At 40.6% G+C, this 21,671-nt stretch overlaps 1 protein-coding gene across 2 annotated transcripts in view; it reads right to left on the bottom strand.

The window, feature by feature from the left end:
• PLPP1 (phospholipid phosphatase 1) overlaps positions 1–21,461 on the bottom strand; it is a 65,725-nt gene extending 44,264 nt beyond the window's left edge. Inside the window, exons 1-2 of one of the 2 annotated variants that reach the window (XM_069879794.1) lie at positions 21,242–21,447; positions 4,713–4,867 (exon numbers count right to left, since the gene is read on the bottom strand). In XM_069879794.1, the coding sequence (XP_069735895.1) occupies positions 4,713–4,867; positions 21,242–21,299 (213 nt within the window). In that variant the 5' untranslated portion in view covers positions 21,300–21,447. Of the gene's footprint in view, positions 1–4,712; positions 4,868–21,241 lie in introns of both variants that reach the window. The other variant, XM_069879795.1, reaches the window with a different exon arrangement.
• Positions 21,462–21,671: the final 210 nt, after the last annotated feature.

The following is a 21,671-nucleotide window of genomic DNA, read 5'->3' as shown; positions in this document are numbered from 1 at the left end:
TAAAACATTACTCTCATTCTTAAAAAGTTTCCTAGATAAGAGGCAAAGTCTCGTTCAGAATATAATATGACTAATATGTAACCAGAAACCTGAAAGTTAAACAATGCAATGTTACTCTTTAGTGTCAAACAGCAAGTTTAATTTCAATTAGTTGCAAAACCACCAACAGCAGGCATAAAGCTTTGACACTGCTGCAAGAAATGAAGCACACATCTACCAATCTAAGTCTTCAATATGTTTTATTGTAGCCTGCTGCTTTATCAGTCTCTACCACAGCAGCAGCTACATTCATTCCTTAAGAAACCTATGATTTAGACCAGTAAGTGCTCACACAATCATAGAATCACTAAGTCGGAAAGGACCTACTGGATCACCGAGTCCAACCATTCCTATCATGTTGTTAATCAAATAGATGCTTTCCATAAAATTGCTTTTCACAAACAGAGCATAAGAGATTAGTTTCTTTTGTCAGAAAAGAAATCAGTAGATTGACTTCAAAGTATGATTGTGCTCATCTGTAAGAAAAGTTACAGTCAAAACATCAATACACATAGTAGAAGGAGACATTTCTGAAAACATTAAGCCTAATACCTAACAGGTTAAAGCTGGCACAGTACCAGCTACTCTTGGGAAGACACCCTTACACCGGAGGCGTGAGCCTTTGCCAAACCAAACTAAGAATGTTTTGGTTTTGAAGTAGAAGACAACATGACCTGATCACCTAAATATCTTCTGGACATATCAGAGGTGGAGAAATTGAGTCCTACAAGGCCATAACATTCCTTTATCTCTAAGGAGTCACAAATAGCATAGCTCGTTCCAGAGCACTGACTTATTCAGAAGTGTTCATGGCTGAACACTTCCCTTGTCAGTAGCATCAGCATTTGCACTACCTGCTTTACTAGCAACAGTTGTAGCTAACCACTTTGTTTCCCAGAAACTCAGTGTGGCACTTCAGCAGAGATAGAAGAACTGAACTCTTGTCCTCTCACAAATCAGTCCATTATACGGAAACTCAGCAAGTTCTTGCCCTTCTGCTCCTGAATAGAGCACCAAGGCAAAGCTTTAGCAAGTGAACTACACAAACCCTGCACTGACCCTAGCATGGGAAACAGATGAAACTCAGCAACTCTCTTCTGTCCTGTTTCTTTGGTCAGAAGGATGTTTCAGAGATGCCTCCTTTGCTCTGTCTCCTTCCCCCAATCACACCTACCCTTCGATGTAAGAGAAGCTGTATGACTGTCAGTGAAGACAGTTTCAAGAAGCAAAATGACGGGAGGAAGAGAAAATTGGTTTGGAGGTGAAGTCACCAAAAAGAACAACCAAAGAGGACACTTAAGAACAGGCATAGCTGGACCTCACTGCAAGAGGAAGAAAAATATTAATTTGTCGTTTAAAATTGGAAGAGCTAATCTCATACAAACAGCAAAAGACCAAAGATGCTGAACCAAGTATAATCTTAGAGATTAATTCTAAAATATTCCTGGAGTTGCATCTATAAACAATACCCAATAACTATTTTTGTTCTATTGAGAATTACTCTCTAAACAACTCTAAACATACCTGGGAAGGTAGAATTATCAAAAAGATCACTTTCTTGAAATGTCAGTCATTATGGATGTGCACTGCTCCACACACCAGCCTATGAGATTAATTTTGACACTACCAAGGCTTGGTTTGACCCTAAGGCTCCAAAACATCTAATACAAAAATTGTGCTTCACATCCAGACACAGAAAACAACTTGAAGTGGCACTTGGACAAGAATAAACATGAGTTTCTTCCCTAAGTGTTATATTTCCTTCTAAAGGGAGGCAATGAGAATAGAAAACTCAGAACTCTATATGGAATTGTGAATGATAAAATAAAAATCAGAATGTTGTTAACACATCTTGTAAATCTTCATAAAATGTTCTGAATACCAATCAACATTCAGACAGCCTAGTTTCTTTCAGTCACAGAGAGAACTCTTAATAACAATATATCTATGCCATGCTCATTAATTGTGGTTTTGGTTTTGTTTTTTTCTTTGAACTTGTTTTACGTCCCTACCCCCATAACTGAACCAGACAAGACCTTTTATTATGATACTGCAAGGCTTCAGGCTCTTTCCTACTGCACTCTCAAGTCAAGCACACTGTTACTGCAATAAGGGACACATGCATAATAATATTTTGAGTATTTCTGCTTAGATTTCATGAGGCTTTAGGGAGTAAGAACTAAATAACTGGATCAGCAATACCTGTACATGGTTGAATGCAAAGGGAAAGGGCTATAACCACTCTACTACTCAATTAACCTTTTTTTTTTTTGCCTCTGTAGCAGATATGATTCCTTTTGCTTCCCTTAGCTTCCTAGAAGTTCTTCTGTTTTGTGATATGACAAAGTTAAAGTGCAAGTACTACTTAGGAACAACTATCCTGTTTCAGGCAGCCTTTGATGAGGGAAGAAAAGTTTGCACAGAACTGCCATGTATCAACTCTTCCTTTTGTAGAATTAGACAGACTTTTTACTCTCAATTCCTTCACCAAGAAGCCTGTTACTTTCCTGAAGGTCTCATGTAAAGATAACTTTTTCTACTAGATGTGGGATAAACACCATTACTGCCCAATAAGCTTTCATGAGCCAGCAGTGCCTGTGCTGAGGATATTGATTCTGGAACATAATGCTTGGAAAAAATTTAGGCTGCCTTGAATGGAGTGAGTCTCAAACCTCCACTGAGTCAGTCCAAACCAAAAACCAGTCTGAACGTCAGAGTCCCCTATTTCCAGACTGCTTTCCCCATCCATTTTGAACAAAGGCAAGCTTTAAGCTTGAATGCATTCAACTGGAACCCACTTCCAACTCAGTAAGTTGTAATAACCTAGAGCACATACTCCCTGGCTCTAAGTAGCCGTAAATGATTTTTCACCTTGCATGAGACTAAAGAACTCCTTAAACCTAAAACTGAGACAAAGAAAGACAGCTTAACACATTAGCCACACAGCACAGTCATATACATACTACAGTGACTACTTTCTCACTAGATTACAGAAATCCCGTATTTCTTTTAGCTTTGTAAAATGTTCAGATTGAAGAAAACTGATCTGGATAGCCTGTATTGTTGTTACAGAACTAGAATTGCTTTAGACTCTTATTTTTTTAAACCTCTATCAGCATGGAGGCCAGAAGTGATTGCTCCAATTACATACTCCAGTCCTCTGCACAAATACTGGCAATAAAAACTCACTGTCTGAATCCTACAATAGTACCACAGAACAAAATTATCAGAATAGACTCGAATCACTGACAAGTCTAATTCCAAGTTATGATTTTAGCTACCTTTGCAGTAGTTACAGAGGCTGTCCATAACACTTATTAGATGTTAACATCTAATTTACTTAAAAGCGCAAGTCAAATGTTTCTCCACTGCTTTAGACCCAGGCGGAGAAAAAACCCAAAAACACTATCAATTGACTTTCTATTACAGGAACAATATCTTCAAATTTAAAAATGGATGATAAAAACCCAAACAATTACAGGCTACGTAACTCCAACTGAAATTCCTCTTTAGAAGTCAAAAATTGCACAAAGGTGCAATTGTGTTCACCTGTGCACGTATCAATCAGAATACACATGAACCCTACTGGAAAAGAAATTTCCCTTAAGTTTACCTTAAGACATAAATCAGTACATATCAAAATTGCAAACTTCAGACCATTTGCCTCAAAAGTGAAACTTAACTAACGATAACAACTGTTGTGTCTGTCTTCTATTTGCTGCATAGGACTACCACAAGTTTTAATAAATAAGCACTTAAGGGAATACTAGAGTAATGCATGTAGAGGTTCTGCACATTTCTGTTTACTTATTTTAGATAACTGCTTCCGTCCTTATATCAGTTTAATATGTACTTCTTTCTGATTAATTTAGCATATACATTTCTTAGAAAATCAAGTATTATGACCCTCTCTAATATGGTTTTACCAATCACTGCAGGTAGAAACAACAAGATGTTGTTTCAGGTTCAAGGTTATTCTGAATAGTGGAATTTTTTTTCTCTAAACCAGTTCAAATCTTACTAAACTTGAAAGGAATCAAGCTTAAAATATTTCCAGAAAAAACTACTGAAACGTTAAAATTGTTCTTTGTAAAAACCATGTGGTCTTAAAAATACTGAACCTCTTTTCTAGAAGCAATGAGATTTTCCAGCTCTGTATCAGGTTTTGAAGGGTTTAAAGAGTCATCATGTTTTTATTTAAATCTAAGCCTAGTTCAGACTCGGAGGGTTTTTTTTATTTCTGTAGAAAGTATATGGAAGCAACAGTCACCAGTTATTTTGTGCACTCCACTACAGTGCAGTTTTTAACATCATAGGTATTTAAATTTATTAATAAGAATAAGAGATTTGTTAATTCCATAGTATTTTGGGAGCCTGGAGTATTTTTCTCCTCAATGATAAAAGCCTAAACTAATTAACACAGTTTAAATCCTCAACTCTGTTTCTTTCTTCTCAAAAAACAAAGGAGATTAGCAATACTGGCAGATAGAGATTAGTTCCAGATTTTCTATGCAAACAGAAAGTAGCAATGGCACCTTTCACATGCATATGACTATACACATACGGTATTTTTCCTATATAGGCTGTCGTCAACTCACAGTCACAATGCTGAACTCTTGGAAGGCATACAATTTATACCCATCACCAAAGCTCCCTATATATTAGCTACTTACAGAGAAAATGGGCAGGGTGAACCCCACTGTGTAGAGGACAGTGGATGTGATGGTACTGTCATGGAACGGATACTTGATGCTGTCATCATTACAGAAAAAGCCTCTCTGATACGGTTTTATTTTGGCCAAGTTTAGAACACCAAGGGGTAAGCCAGCTGTTGGGGGAAGGAAAAAAACAAAAACAAGAAATACATGTAGTTAAACCAAACAAAAAAAAAATCACTTTTAAACATGCATGGAGGAGGCTACCAAACATGCAGAACTAATTTCCTCAGCACCATGCAACGCAAACACTTACCAAATACTGTTTTTAGAAATTTATCTCTTCTAAAACTCTCCTTTAGAAGGACTCTGAGGCTGCCCACAAGATACAGAAGTTAAAGTATAGAGTTCAAAGTCCTTTCATCAGTAAGGCGAGTTGCCACACACTAAATCAAGATTAAGATGAAGGAAAGCCTTTGCCACTCACATGACTGCAAAGTTATTTAGGGCAGCCTGCCTTTTATGCCCCCTCCTTTGCCACCACCCCAAAATACTGACTTGTATCTGAGTTACCAGCCTTGTTCTATGCAGTATAATCTGGTCAATGCTTACTGAGAACAAGACAAAAAATACATACAGATTTTGTCATAGTTAGGGAGTTAACAATTTCATGCAATTAGTTTTCATGCAGGTAAGGGGAACTAGAGAATTACAGAGACACCAACAGGAAATATGGACATTCTGAATGCACTGCATCTCAAGGTAATGAGCTTTATACTTTTAAGAATTGCATTTGCATAGCTATTATACACTTCAGAAGATTTCTGCATGACAATAAGTTATTAACAGACTGAGACTCAGATCCAAATGACAACTCCCTGAAATTACACTGAGTAACATACTACTTACTACCTCTTAAAAGCTGCTTTCCACTGTACTGGCAGTCAAGCCAAAGAAGCCATCAAGAGCTCTTACAAATACATTCAGGCCTAGCTTATTTCTGACAAGAAGAATCAGCTAGGGAATACACATTGGCAGAAGCAATGACATCGGGAAACCCAAGTTTGTCATTTTACTCAACATTCTCATCCTCCTCCCTTTCTTTTTTTTCCCTCTGAGCAAGTAATAAGGTTAACAATGGATATTTTGGGCAATATCACAAGAATTACAAAATCCCCAAACAAAAAAATTATGAAAAAGTTAGCTTCCGGTTTAAAACAAGTTAAAAAAGGGTAAACCCAATTTTGTATTTTCACCAACATCCATGTAATATGCAATTCTGCATATAGACATTTTCTATATGTAATTTACATGGTAAGTTCAATTATTGAAGCACAAAAGACTACTCATGATATAAACAAACTGCTGTATTGAGAACAAAAAAAAACACATTCAAAGGATTTCAGGTGATGAGAGATTGCTTTGATTTCTGGTGACACTTGTTAAGATAACTACCTGACAAGTTATTTAAATGCGTTTTAAATAAGTTTATTGCTATGTACTTTGTTAAAAGACAAGACATCAAGAGTGAAACAGCAGGAACAGAGTGATAAACCCTGGCTCCTTCTTAATGCTGCTAAATCACAAAGCAAAAGCTCATGAAGTACATACTAAAAATGCGGAATGGAACTGGGGTATTACTAAGCACAATCTCCTCCTCTAAGAAAACTACTATGGTCACAGAAGGCAGCTTGGCAGGAATTTAAAGCCTCCTACAGAGCAGAAAGGATTTGTTTTCACAAAACATCTGAAATCCTAAGGACTGTCCACACTAAGCCTAATCAATTGGGGATGGTGATGCAGCAAAGCATTTCAGCAGATGTTTACCATCCTGTATAACAAAACTTAATGGAAATGCAAATGGCACTACCCTTGTTCAACTCCAAGCACAAAGTTTTTCTTGAAGTACGATGATATACCTTTTAATCAACTGCATCTCAAAAGTCTAGCTCCTTCCTCTGCTTTAAAGATAAAGAAAAGCACTAGACCTTGACAGAAGTAGCCAAAACAAATTCACAGCCCTTCAAATACAAAGCTGGGGGGGCACACTGAAGAATTCAAAAGTTCAGTCAGATCAAAATAGCTTGCTGTACGTTCACATGTCTGGAGCCAATTTTCAACTCCACTCAAGGCCATGGCAAGATTCCACTAACGTAAGTCAGAGTCCATGTTTCCTGTCTTTATCTCTTTTGTTGCATACTCAGCGTCAGGATGATGGAGTGCCAAAGCCATAACCTGTTTGATACAATCCTATCTTCTCAAACAGGTCACTAGATTTTCCCATGTGGAAATATCACATCCTCATAGTTAATTCAAGCATCAGCGTGTGCTTTGCAGAAGTTGACTTCTTAACAGACAAACACCCCAGTTTTCCAAGAAAAACTGTTACAACTCAATGCCAAGAATTTTTTAGTTTCATTTAATTACATTTTCAGCCTCCCAGCTGAAACTTTAAGCCAATATTGCTCAGTTTTTACGTACAGTTTTGAGGTGTTTTGCTTTGGTTTTGTTTCTGAGTTTAACTGCATTACAACAGGCTATTTCATTTTTACCAGCTGCTGAAATATGTTCTTTAGGTGCTCCAGTTCAAAAACCAGAAGATACTCCAGCAATTCACTCTTAAAGACCAGAGCTCTTAACTCAAAAATTCCAGATTACTTGCCACAAAAGTTCACAGGTTTACAGTAATGGGTCTTGCTACTTTTTCAAGGCAGATTTCTTTAGGAACTGGAGGAGAGCCATTACATTAATGCACATGAAAAAGAGTAAGTACCCCAAGTTTGACAAGCACAGTTTTAAGCCTACCAGCAAAACAAACAACCAGCTTGAATGTGAAGGAGGTTGTGGGGTTTTTTTGTTATGTAACTGCAGCAGGAGTTTATTACTCACTCTGGAATCTAGTTAAGACAGAACCTTGAGGGATTTATTTTTTTTTTAATTGTGGAGAATTCCTGACAATAAGTGTTATATGTTCAGCTTTCATTTAAGAAAGAGGAAAGGAACTCAAGACTTAATTTCAGCTTTGTTTTTTTTCCATTAAACAGTCTTCATTACGTAAATTTTGCTTATAAAAACTAGTTTGGGAGAACTTTCACATAAGCAGCAGTTATGCAAATTTTTCTGGTGCCTACACTTTTAAATATTTCTTTGCAATTTTTTTTTTACTTTCTACATCTGTTTTATTGAAAGAAAAGGATGCAGCTTTTTTAAGTCAGAATGATTTGACTACATTATACGGTACTTAAGGTACTTTAGAAGTGCATAATCTATAGTCGACATTAAAAAACATGGTTCTGCTTTCAACCATGAGATTCTGGGAAGCAGGGTTAAGGAAAACTAGTAAACAAAAGCATCAGATGAAGTCAGTTTCCAGTTGACTGCAAAATTCATTTCTGTAGACTACAGTAAGAGAATATAAGAAACTGGAAGTTGGTTACACATCTTAGACTAATGGCCCAATTCCATTTTTTACATTACTGTTAAAATTCCTGCAATCTAAGTGATACATTGCTTTCCAGCAGTGGGGTATAAGACTTAGTGAAATGGTGTTTATTTGAACATTAACCTACCTCAAACAAGCAGCAGCATTTTTACTATTGCTTATTTTACAGGGAGAGAAAATAATACATGTAAGCAAATGATCCTTGAGTTTTCAATATAAGAGGAAAATACCCCACTAATGTACGTAACAGGCCAATATTGCCATCATAGGCGCCAAGCATCTCCATGATCTTTAAGCACACTGACTGTACACAGAACTTCTGAGGAATGCATTTATGTTCAGTTTCATTAGCTTCTACAAACTGGAGGAAAGGGTGACCAAGATCTACTGAATGATTACTAGGCTAAGAGGCAATCTCGTAGATCAACTTTCATGCCCTGGCCTCTTCACAATGTACCTCCTCTTCCTTTTTACCTAGCAAGTGCCAGCAGTAACCTCCGAGGTGCTCTTCTGATATTAGTAACTTTATACCTTAAGGGATCATAATGGCTCCGTTGTTATTTATCTCCTCTAAAGCATGACCTTTAGCTGAGAAAAAGACTGCTCCTTGAATCTTCCCCATGCTTCAGACTCACAATTGGAGTTTCTCTATTATCAGTTAAAATTTGTCTTGTCAAGGACCATCAGGCAGCTGGTGTGAAGGCAGGTTCTGGGCACTTTTGCAAGGTTAGCAAGAAGCTGACAGCAGTTTTCCAGTCTGACTTTTCTCCCCTTAAGTTATAAAGGGAGAACAACCTGATCACTCCAGTAGTCTGGAATTGGCCCATCCAAGACTTCAGAAAAGACTGGGACTTCTCTGGTAACACTGACAGACAGGCTCTGGCTTAGCCTGAAAGATACAGGACAAGTAACAACATTGAACAGGAAGAGATTGCAGAGATTTAAAGCCTTTACCTAATGAAAGAAAGATGAAAAAAAGCTTCACAGGCTGAGAATAAAAGCACACAAGATGGCAAGAGAGAGGACAAAGACAAGACTGATATTGGAATTACTAATTGAGGTTACAGGGAAGAAACAGCTTGAAGGTTTTGGCTAGAACTGCAAGAACAGGGCAATGCACATTTGTACAGAGTGAAGCTAAGATAGCTGAAAGAGTTACACAGGGCTATACTGAGTTCACTAGGAGTTTCCAATCCTAATTTGCCGGTTCAGGCCAACTGAAATGTAGTTTCCATTGAAAACCTATGGATAATTCACAGTAATACCAACAGCCTTCAGGGAACTCATATTGAATCAAACCTGGCTGGACAATATGGTATAACACAAAAGGCTGTAAGGAAGGAAGTGAAGTCCAGGGTGGGAGACTGGGGAGGATATCACTGTTGAGACTGGTTCTCCACCCACAGAAAAGGAGTGCCAAGAAAAAACAATACCCAAGGGAAGGGGGAAGGGAAGCCTTCCTTTGTTGGGAAAATTTAAAAAGACTGTTTAAAGAAAAAAGTTGTTTATGTATTTTAATTTTTTTAAGATAAAAAAAGTAATTGAAGTTCCACAATTTATTCAACAAATGGAAATGCTGGATACCGAACTATGACCTTTTTACTATGTGTATAACTGCACTACTTATCTGATTTGTAGCATTTCTCACAACTGTAACTTCCAAGTCAGGTGCTAAAGCTTAGAGGCATAAGGAGCAGGATTTTGACATTCATGTGTCCATTTGGCTTTGCCAGCAAGCTGCATGAGATATTTTTCCCTAGGAAAAAATAGCATTGATCACTGAATTAGTCTCTTTTGGAGCTAGCAGTCGACATAAGCATCCAAGATCAGCAGAGAATATTGTTCCAAAAGGAGGTAGCTTCAAGGTCTGAAAATACTGTGTTCTCCCTAAAAGGTTCCTAGTTAAGTCTACGGACACAGGTTTAGGCAGGTCTTCCATTTAAGGCTATTTAAGCTTTATATCTGAAAGGAAAGACTTGAAATTTCTAAACATTTAACTTGCGCTGTCCTATCTAGCTCAGTACGAACTGCAGTGCTTACAAAACCTGACTACACCTTCAAAAGCAACACAGGACTATCTAGACTGTCTCACCCTACTCCTGCCTCTGGCCATCCACTACTATCCCCTTCTTTGCCACAGTGCTAGCTTTTTACACCAACATGTCTGAAAAAAAAAAAAAAGAAAAAAAAACAAGAAAAAAAGAACCCATACCCACAGTTTTTTATGAGGAGCATTTGCTCATCTGGCCAAGTGTGTGACTATTGGAGCTGCTGTAAAGGACAAAACAGGAAAATGTAGCCAAGGGTGTGGAAGAAAGGAGAACAGGGACAGACTGGCTTTAGTCTCAGATCAGCTTAAACACCCCATGAAAGTGTTTCACTTATCAGTGGGGCTTCCTCCTCCACAATTTCAAGTAGTTCAAAGGAATGCACTGTATTTTTTGTAAACATCCTTTAATTAACCCAATTGGTCGTCTTATCTATGGAAAGATCAATAGCTGTGCCGAATTAGTGTTTCTAGTTCTCCAAGACACAAGGCTCCTACCTGGTCCTCAATCAGGAAGTTCTTAAAGAAATTAATATCTAGAAACTGGAAAGAAGGCAGTTGCCCTTAAGGGACACTACGTCAAATGAGAATATTCTAGCTGGATTACTAACCGAAGTCTTTTTCCTTATGTCATACCGAACTTGCAAGTTAAGTGGTAATTAAGATAAACCGTACTAGGCTAACTTGAGACTGAGAAGAATTTTTAAGTTTCTATACACTTACCCTAAAATTAGGACCAATATATTCTGCATTTGATGTGTTGACAGAAGGTCAGCTTTGGCTTTTGTAAAGAAATGCACATTTTACAGTTAAGTTGGGGGGTATCAAACAGGAATTCTGGCTATATTGGAAAAATAATCACCATGAAACACAAACAGCCTCAAAACAGATCAGTTGTTGAGCATTTAAAAAAAGATACTTTTCATAGCTACATTTTTATTGAAAAGATGATGCAGGCAACCCCACAGATAGATAAATGTCATCATTCTGAGCTCCACCTACAAGCTGGTAATTACTACTGAAGACATGGGAGAATTTAAGTTCTCCCACTCTTACACATGTATTATTGCTTTTATTTTTGGCCAGGAAACCCATGATGGTTTTGCTGCTCATTTTGCAACGTACGGTCTGGGGAAACAAAGTATGCAAGAGATTTAAAGCAACTGAGATAGGTCAACCTCATGCTGCTGGAGAGAGTTTGGGAATATCAATAGAAGAGACTGTCTTTGCAGAAAAGCAGATGTGCTTAGAATCTACCATAACCAATCAAAAGAAAAAACTCAATGCCTCTTAGGGGGTTCTGGGAACACAAACTACTAAGAGGAAGAAGAGATTAAAACAGTAAGAAACCACAGACTTTTGACATCTAAAGGTGAAGGATGTAAAAGATAAATCAATATATTATTTATTTTCAGCAGCTGAGATGGGTGGGTAGCCCACAACTTGCCTCCTAACCACTTTAAAGGACTTGATCTTACTTTTCTACCCAAAGGAATGCAAAATATTTCTAATACCAGCACACCAATTGCGCTGATAGCACCAGAAGCTGTGCTAGGCTTCAGTAAACAGGATATAAAAGCAGGAACTACACTCCAATCTCTGCTACTCTTCTACCTGCCACTATAGGCTACTTACATTTTAATTTATTTTCTGATCTAAGATTTGGCTAGCAGAGAAGTCAAATCAGCAACCTGGGCCAGCTAACGTCAGCTTCACTGAACAACTCCCTACTCTTTTGGTTAAATCAAGGCAAGGGTGATGGAGGCATGAAGCAAAGTAAACCCTCCTCACAGCTGGGCCAGCCTCAACACAGAAGAGTGCAGCTTCTAGCCCAGTCAATTACTAACAGGTCTACATCATACTCTAGTTTCTCCACATTCAGCAGTTGAGTACCACATGGGAGCACTAGCTCTGTTATCTACATTACCAATCTGTTAGAACAAGTCACAACACTTGTTTAAAATATTCACATAGACAATTGTACTCCCCCTTTTATCTGCATTTCAATCAAAAAAAAAAAAAAAGGACTTTGAGAAGCATGAAGTACCTGGTTAGTCTGAAATCCATACAGTTGTCTTGCCTGTGAGCATTTACAGAATTACAAATACAAATAAAAAATGCTGAGACAAGACAGTAATATATTCTAGCCTGCTCTATTACTTAACACAGAAAAACATGTGGCTCACACCTTAGGCTCAACTCTGTTCACGGGGCACAGAAGGCTGAAGCTGGACCAGCCGATTGACAGCCACCTGGAACTCATCAGTAGTTCACCCAGCCAGGAAGAGGCCAATTGCCCTGATTACCAACAGACCTGACAAAGATTTAAGACTCTCAGTCTAATAGCTAAAAGGCACTAGCAGTGGGGAGTGGGATGGAAGGGGAGAGGTCAGCATCTCATGTGCTTCAGTGCTGCTCGTGCGGTAAGGAAGAATCCAGCAGGCTTAGCCAGAGCAAGCAAGAGTGACCTGTCCCTCTGTAAACCTTCAGGAATACAGGAAATTAAATACTTAATCACTGCTTGCATTATCTGCTCAGTATTACATTAACTGTGAAAGGCTTCGACTGTATTGTCTAGAGAATTAAAAAGCCCACAGGTACAAAACCATACACATGCTCCCAAAGATCAAGATCATCTACAACTTACTGAAAGCACTGGGCCTCAGACCATGAAAAACAATACAGCAAAAGAAACCAAACCACCAAGGTCAACTCTTGGCAAGGCATGCTGGGATTTTTTTTTACCACATATGACACCTACTCTGAATCTTTAAAAGTGCTCTTTTAAACTCTAAAAGTTATAACTATTTTTTCATTTTAATTTCTGTTTTGTGGGAGTGCACAGTAAGACACTTTCAAAGTATTTCACACATTGCCACACACCCTAACCTGAAATACCATTCAGTCTCTAGAAATATAATAGGTAATTAGTTGTTCAGAGAGTAAATACCTTTTCCAATGAGTCTTGCAAGTATAACAATATTTTATTTTAACAGCTTTTAACAAAGTCAGGCCTTACAATGGCAGTTCTACAGAGGGACTCATAATTTCCATAGAACTGTCTACCTTGTGATCCATCAGCATGCTGTTTCATACCGTACGCGCCACAGCATGCCACTATGCTTCAGAGGAGTATGTTTAGTTATTAGACCCACATTTTTTCATGGTACACTGAAGTCTGTAGCTTCTAACAGTACATTCTGAGAACATAAGCTTTGTACTAAGCTATAGCTAAACGGAATTTTAAAAGGAAAAACAAGAATACTCTATATATTTTAAGGCTATAAAAGCAATTGTTTTGTACTGATTCAGAATAATCCCCAATTAGCTCATCGTAAAAGATATTTATACAGCATTGCTCTTGATACTCAAGAGTAATGAATAACGCCACAGCATAGAAAGCGTTCCAGTATTCACATAACAGAGCAGGTATCACTTTCCAGCCTCAGTAGAAATCATCAGCACTAGATTAGTGATCTTAGTTTCCATATATTAATTAATATGAGATTTCATTTTCTAGTGTTGATGGCTGGAGTCTTAAGATTAAAATAGTGATGGGAAGAGTTACAAGAGACTGAGTCTGCAAGCAGAAATAATGACCTTACTTCCATTCCAAGGATCTCCACTAACAGCAGATCCAGCCACCACACTGTTTAGGAATATTTTAACTGGATACTCGTACTACAGTATAGGTGCGCCTAAGAAAACAAAGTCCAAGCCTTAATTTCCCAAAGTCAGCAAAATCTATAGAACTCACTCAAGAAACACTAAGAAAAGGAGACACTGTCTGAGAGATTAGGCGAATTTATTGGGCAACAGTTCCTGGCTGGAGCTATGTGCTGGGCTCCTCTTGACGGCTGCCCCCTTTCTGTATCTCAGCATTAATGGATCTCTTGACCCCTCCAAGGGCCATATATGCTCTCCATTAGCTTGCTGCACATCAGAAGGCTCCCTGGTTATAACTAGGAGTTTATTCTCTCAGGCCTCTCCACCACTAGCTTCCAATGTAGCCCCTGCAGCTTAAGGCAAGCACAGTCCATTGCCCTTTGAATAACTTAAAATAAGGTAGATAAGCTGATACATCTCGGTTCCTTATCATCCCAGCACTCCCGTTTCAGAGTATAGTGCACCATTTGGTTTCAGTGACTCAGTTGTCTAAGAGTCAGGCAGAATAGGCTTACACTAATCTTCAGATCTGAAATAACACAACAAAGTCCAAAGGATAAAAATGCACTAGGATTAATTTGAGGGAAAAATTCCACCTTATTTGAGAGGCAGAAGCTACAGTACAAATAAAACTGAAGTACAACATACTTTTGAGTTAGACTGCTTCTTGGTCACAGTTTTGTAAAGATGAATCACTGAAGTCTGTCCAGAGTGAGACCAGACTATTAATGCTTCTGTACTGGTTTTAAATCCTGTAACTCAATGTTACAACAGAAGAAGTGTTTGGTAAGTCTACCAGACAATTTAAACGTCTTACTCTATCACTCTGATGAAGCAACTTACTTGGCTCTATTTTTGGCTTCTATATGAAGAAGTCTTGACTTTAATAGTTGGACATGACTGGGCTAGAAGGATTCATGTACCAGAGAAGTTTGAAAGACAACGGAGATTTGTCAATAGACAGTTTTTAGTTTTGTGCCTCTCAGGTGCCTCTAAAATTAATCTCACAAATTGGAAACAAAAACTGCTGCCAGAAAGTGGGTCAACTCATTAGCAGTTGATTGTTACACAAGAAGACATGAGCATAAGACCATTAATATAAGCAGCACCATTTTCCTCCAGTTTATAAACTGCAGAACCACATCAATCTGGCTGCAAAAGTACTTGTAGGTTTACTCAACAGATGGGACCAAGAGGGCTATTGCTGCAGCTGAACTGATTAGTATTTCCTGATGTAGTAGCTACTATATTGTTCTAACAAAACAGTTTAAGAAACTGTATATTACAGAAATTTTGCTTCTTCAGGATAGTTTTAAATCATCTTAATTTTTGTCATAAGTTGACTAAAACTAATCACTTGCTAGTTATCCATTATCTGAATTCCTAGTGTTTGTGGATTTTTCAGTTGTCTTCAGCCAAATATTTCACTCAAATTAACAATGAGGAGTTTCCTTTGCAGGACAGGGAAAAGAACCAATCCCTGGCATCACCACCCTGAACTAATACAGCAATAACCAACCCCATATGAACAAATCTGACTTCTTTAAAGCCATGGTTCTGTGTGTGGTACATATTGCAAACGAGGTTTCATGTAAATGTGTTTCCTCCCCATCACTGAAAGGAAGTTTATTTTAATTCTCCTGAACTAATTCTGGAAAGAGCATTAGCAGTTCTTGGGGTTAAATCCAAGTCACTTCTCTCATCAACAGGTACCTTCTAGTGTCAGGTCACTCCTTCATGCTACCTGCTTCTGCGTCTCCAACAGTCACAGACAGAGAACTGTCACAGTTTTATCCTGTCATCAGCACCTGTTAGTGCTACATAAAACCACGCAGCACTAGGCAATAAGTTCAACTCACCACTTCCCCTCCCACCAGGGCTATGATTGTGTGGGTTTCAAAGCAAGTGCTTTTAGTCAGTATGAGTTCATTATCTGATTCTTTAAAACTAGATCAATATATTGAATCAGCTCAGCACAGACTCAAGAAGCATCTAGAAAGGCGAGGCAGGACCTCTTCAACCACAAGAGGTGAACCATTTTATCACTGCGCTAGTGTGGTACTTTATTCTCAATAGAAAAAGAAGCACCTTCCCTCCCTGAAGCAAAATTCACCACTTCCACAAATAAGCATGCTGCAAGAACCCTGTCTGTTTAAGGTTAAAACGTCACCAAGACTCAAGCACCTGACAAGGAACCCCCCTGCCACCAAGCACCTTCCTGTATTGTATCAGGAGGAAAGAGTATAGCACAGAGTTCTGCATTTGGCTATTGAGAAGACACTGGAAGGTAAGTTAGGAGCTACCCACTGCTGTAAAAAGCAAGTACAAGAACAACTTCTTGAGACAAGGGTTAGTCAGAGTACAAAAAACACTAACAGCAATACCAGGCAGAGCAAGAGCCATATTGCTGACTTTGCATAGTGTTCACTGACTTCCAGCCTCTGAGTTCCAAGACTATTTTCTGTAGGCTTCCTAGCAAGACAGTCTCTGGACAGAGCATCTTTCTTTGGGGGAGGAGTAGGAGGAATAAACAGTGACTGTTGCCAAGAACAGTAACAAGAGACAGAGTCATATGTTTGAGAAAGCACAGCGGGGAAGGTTTTCCCTGTTTTGGTTAAACCACATTTCCAATTAACTGAGGAAACAAGTATCATCTCACGGTACCTGGTGGTCAGCATCATTTGAAGATGAGCTGCTCTTTCACATGAGCCTGTTACAGCTTAACAACATATTCATGCCCTACCAGAAAGGTTTACTGTCTACATGAAGTGGAAAATAAGGATGGCAACATGTCAGTGACATGCAAGAGTAAACACTCCCAAAAGGGCAGACAGCACCTAAAGCAAAAAAACATAGTGTGTGCAGAGTGGTCCAGCCATCCCAATCTCCCAGGTCACTTACTGCAAAAGCGAACTCACCTGTCCTATTCATGCACCTCCTGTTTAGCGTGCTGCCCTGTGCCAGATGACAAACATTCCAGAAGTCTTTAGAATAGTAAGCTTAAAAAATGAGATGTAAGCATTTAGTATTTCTGGGTTTAGTTACAAAGTTTTTCTGTTTGGAAGACTAGAAATTCTCCTCCCTGTACTCAGAAGTAGTTTCATGGCAAAAATATTGCCGCAGTCTTACCATTCCCACCAGCAGCCACCTGCCAACCTCCTCTTTTTGCACCAGTAATGCTCGCAGTTCAGGTTGTCTCAACAACCATCTAGCAGACAGCCTGCTAGAGAATGGGTGGACAGTAGGAAAGCTTGCGGTTGGCCTCTTGAACCAGCACAGGGTAGGACATGGCAAGGAGAAGAACAAAACGAATCCCTGCACACACACCGAATATAACTAGATCCTACCATAGTTTTAAATTTAACTAAGTAATTCTTTAGTATTTCCAACACATTGTGGAAGAGTGGATCAGAATGGTGAAGGGCCAAATTCTTTATAAGACATGGCTTTTTCTAATCACAGGCTGTACATATTCTCACATTACAGCAGAAATCATATATTGACAAGTACACTCCCTAATTACTTACAATAGCTTGTCAGTGATTATATAGTCAGGCAAGGGACTGAAGAAACAGTTCTGTTGTATTGCATCCCTGCACTCAAGTTAGGCATGAATTACAATCACAGACCAGATGCAAGTTGTCCTGGAGTCTAGCATCACAGGGAACTTTTCCTTATTGAACCTGTCAGCTCTGCACAACTTATTAAATCTCACTTGATCTTAGTGAATTTGGTCTAAAGCCAAATGTATTTAGTATTTCTTCCACTGATTACAGCAGTATCACCATGGGTTACCCAACTTTGTTATTTAAGTGTTGGTTACCTGCCTGGAACCTGATTTGTAGTCAGAAAACAGACCCTAAGAGTGGCATAAACTGTATGCATAGTACCTAATAAAAAAATCAGTCACAAGCTAGCCAAGTTATTCTAATAAGCTGTTATTTTTTGCATGACAATTGGAAGTGTAATGAACCATAAAAAACAAGTCTCAGTATGAGCGAAAAATGGTTTTACTGTTGCCTAGAAATGTCATTCCACTTACGCATCTGTGCCATGCTATACAAAATGTCTCTCCATCAGAAAAAACAGGAGGGACAAGTACCAAAAGTATGCAGGAAAAGGAAACACTGCAGTCCAGACCAAGCACATTCATGCTTTCCAGCGACGGAGGAAGCAGACTGCTGCGTACCGGACTGCACATAGTAAGGGAGCTGTTGCCTGCAGCACTGCATACGGAGATGCAGCATGCACACACCCTTCACTGCAGATCACCACGCACTCGCAGAACACAGACACAGCCTCCCTGCCCTATTTAAGGACAGGTACTGCAGAAATCAGAATAGTTCGGGTTGGAAGGGACCTTAAAGATCATATAGTTCCAACCCCCAAATCTGCAGCATTTTTTTTTTTAAAAAAAGATCACAGAATACAATATTAGCTTACTGCTGAAACACTAGTATCATCAGGATGGCAATTCTCTTCTAAATAAGAAAGAAAGAGTTTTTATTTTCTCAGAGAACCAAAGACTGCTTTCCCCAAATTCTCTCTCCCTTACTAGGCAGGAAGGTGGATGAGAGTTCCCTTAAGGCCAATTAAGCACAACCCTAGACTTAAGCTTCAGGCAACCAAACTGATTAATAACTTGATACCACACACAAATGGGAAGATGTTGCTCCCTCCTGTGCTGCCTGCTATTTCTTGATCTCTTTATTAATCTCTTACCTCTGCTCCATCTTGGTCAGTTGTCAGACCTTTCAATAAACACATTTAAAACACCAAAAATCACAGGAAAGCTTTTTCCCTTCCTTCCCACTTGGAAAATTCATGCTGGGAGAATTGAACCTGCACAAAGATTGGCTCAACTAAAATAGGAGTAAGTCATCTATTTCCACTGCAGCGAACTTACAGTTAAGTCAGGTCACCGTAACTTGAAATTATATCTTTTTCTTTTTTCTGTCCAACATCGTTGAGACAATGGAATTAACTTTTCTATCCCAATCGCACTTGCTATGGAGTAGGTGCAGACAGGAGAGGGAGGAGATTAAAGGGAAGCTTTGTATCAAGTGACAGTAACAGATACCTTGGGGACTGTGCTATGTGACCAGTAGCACTTTCTGTAGCAGAATGGCCTGCCACACCACCACTGGAGTTCGGTTCCCAACTGAAGCTGGCCTACATAGCCTTGAACTTTCAGTACCACACAGTTAAAGCTTTCCCTTACAGGCCTCTGAAGTGGAGTTACTGTGTTTCAGGTTACGAATACCTGCAGGTGATGATCTGGGGAGCTACTTCTGTCATTTGAGCAGATATCAAAGTGGGTTGGGGGAAAAGTGAGTTAAAGTCCCCAGTCAACAAAAGCTATTTTTCTTGCAGTAAAAAAAAAAAAAAATCTAAAACCAATTCCCCCTTCAGACACACAGGCTAAAGATGAATGATCTTCTCAGAGCCTCAGTCACATGGGAGCCAGGGAGAAGAGGAAGATAAATTGGTCCTGTATCCAGTATCTGTTTTAGCTACAATTTCACCAAAATCTACACTTCAATGTGCTTAAAGCTGCAGGTGTCAAGAGACTTCATGTTATGCACTGCCTGCATTTTCCTCCCCCATCCCGGCTAGAAGGAGGAAAACAAGCCCAGGGGAAAACAAAGCCAGTCAAGCCTCCAGCACACTCGGGTATTAGATTAGGGCATCCGTGATCCAAATGATACATGGGGCCAGAGGAAGGTGTGTTAACAGATACTACACTGCAAGGCAATGTCAAGAATCTACCCCCCGGGTAGTAACGTGGGGCAGGAGCAGAGGGGAACATCAGTGCTTTTACAGGGATAGCCATCAAGTCACACGCCTCTTCAACTCAAACGCCTCCTATAGTGTTAATTTGAATATATATTTTCCTTGATCAGTCAAGATGACTTAGGATGTGCACATACATTTTAAACATACAAAAGTATATACATCATGCAAACTTCTGCCTGACTATAAATATCTTGTAATGACAATTATCAAGACAGACAAAGCTGCCTTATAGGCCATAAAGACAGCATGAAAGTTTAAGCCTTGCTATGACACAGCTTTGTACAACTTCTGATCCAAATAAAGATTGCTGCTACTGGACTACATGGCTTTCCTCTCATTTTCCAAAAATTCTCCCTCATATAACGTTTTTTAAGAGTAATGCATCATTCACCGTAATCTTGTTCTTCAATGCCATTTAGCTACAGGTATTCCTACTATTGGAAGCACCTAACAAGATAAAACGTTGCTTATTAAGTTCACACTGATGCTAGAGAAATCTTCAGCCAAGAGGGGCTTCATAAGCCAGACCTGTTTTATGGAACACCACCCACTGAACACGAGCAGAAAGCACATATACAGATGCCAAGTTGCATTAATGAACCAAGGGGGTTCTCTTGATAGATGTCATGAAAAAGAAAGGGAATAAGTTAGCTTCATTCATTACAGCTTGATTATTAGCCTTTTTAACACAGTCCTGGTTTTTACGTTTTGCACATAAACTTCCTTGAAAAAAAGCATTTTTTATAAATGATCCTATTACTTTAACAGTCTCCACTTACAATCTGATTTTTCATTGTGTCAGTTTCCCAATCCCAGTTAAATAGTGAGATTTGTGGGCCTCATGGCTACTTTAACGTGACGCCTTTCTTGCCGCAATTGAGATGAGTCTCCAATGAATAAAATAAACGCTTTCAGAGCAATGTCAAGCCCTCAACAGGCACCAGCTAAAACCTTAAGATTCTCCAAGCACTGGTCTCTTCTGATAAAGAAGCAAATATCCAAAACTAACGCTTCCTAAGAGATACATCTGCAGATACCGAAGGCAACAGCCAGAGGTGCAGAGTCCGAGCTCTATGCAGAGCCGAGCCTCTCCTTCGCTGATCAATAACTAGCGTCATGATCTTTACACCGGGTCATTACTCAGAGGGAGCAAGTTCACGCCAGCAGTCAGGCCGTCTGGAGAGACCTCAAGAGCGAGACCCAGACGAGAGAATCGCGAGGGAGGTGCGGCCCCTGGGGCCCAGACCGACACGAGCCCCGGCCCCGGTCCCACCGGGACCCCGCACAGCTCCGACGCTAACGGGAGCCGCTTCCCCGGCTCCGGGACCCACCGCGAGTAGCGCCCGCGCCGACCTCCCGCCCCCGGTGTGGAGCCCAGAGAAGAGGTTAAGGAAAGGAAAGCGTGAGGACACCAGAAAGGAAGAGCAGCTGCAGGCGTCAGCGGGTAAGCGGCAGCATCTCCCCCCGCCCCGCCCGGATCGCCCCGCGGGCGGGCTCGGCGGCAGCCCCGGCGGGGAGCGGGGAGCGAGCATGCGGTTACAGCGCGGGGCCGTGCGGGGAGGGAGCGCGGCGGCCGCCGCCCGCCCGCCCACCTACCCAGCACCACGCAGACCACGTCCAGCGCCACGAAGGGCAGCCGCGTCCTGTCAAACATGCCGGCGGCGCGGTGACAGCCTCGGCGCCGAGGGGAGGCGGCAGGGACGGGGCTCAGCCGCGGCCAACAGCACCCGCCCCCCGCGGTGCCGGCACCGCCGCGGCCCGCACTGCGCGACTGCGGCCGCCGCGCCACCCGCCGGGGCTTTAACGCGGGCGGGAGCGGCGGAAGGCGGGGGGGGAGGCCGGGCCGCGCGGTCCCGCCCGCCGCCCGCGCCGGCCAATCGCGCCGCGCCGCGCCCCACGCGGCCCCGCCCCCTACGAGCCCCGCCCCCAAAAGCACCGCCCCGATCACGGCGATGACCAATCGCCGTGCGCGACGCCACTCTGGCCCCGCCCCCACGCTTTGCCCCGCCCCCGGCGCGGCCCCGCG

Source organism: Phaenicophaeus curvirostris, chromosome Z (assembly GCF_032191515.1).
Source record: "Phaenicophaeus curvirostris isolate KB17595 chromosome Z, BPBGC_Pcur_1.0, whole genome shotgun sequence".
Lineage (NCBI taxonomy): Eukaryota > Metazoa > Chordata > Aves > Cuculiformes > Cuculidae > Phaenicophaeus > Phaenicophaeus curvirostris.
Note: the sequence above shows the minus strand (reverse complement) of the source record. Positions and strands in the feature narration are given on the sequence as shown.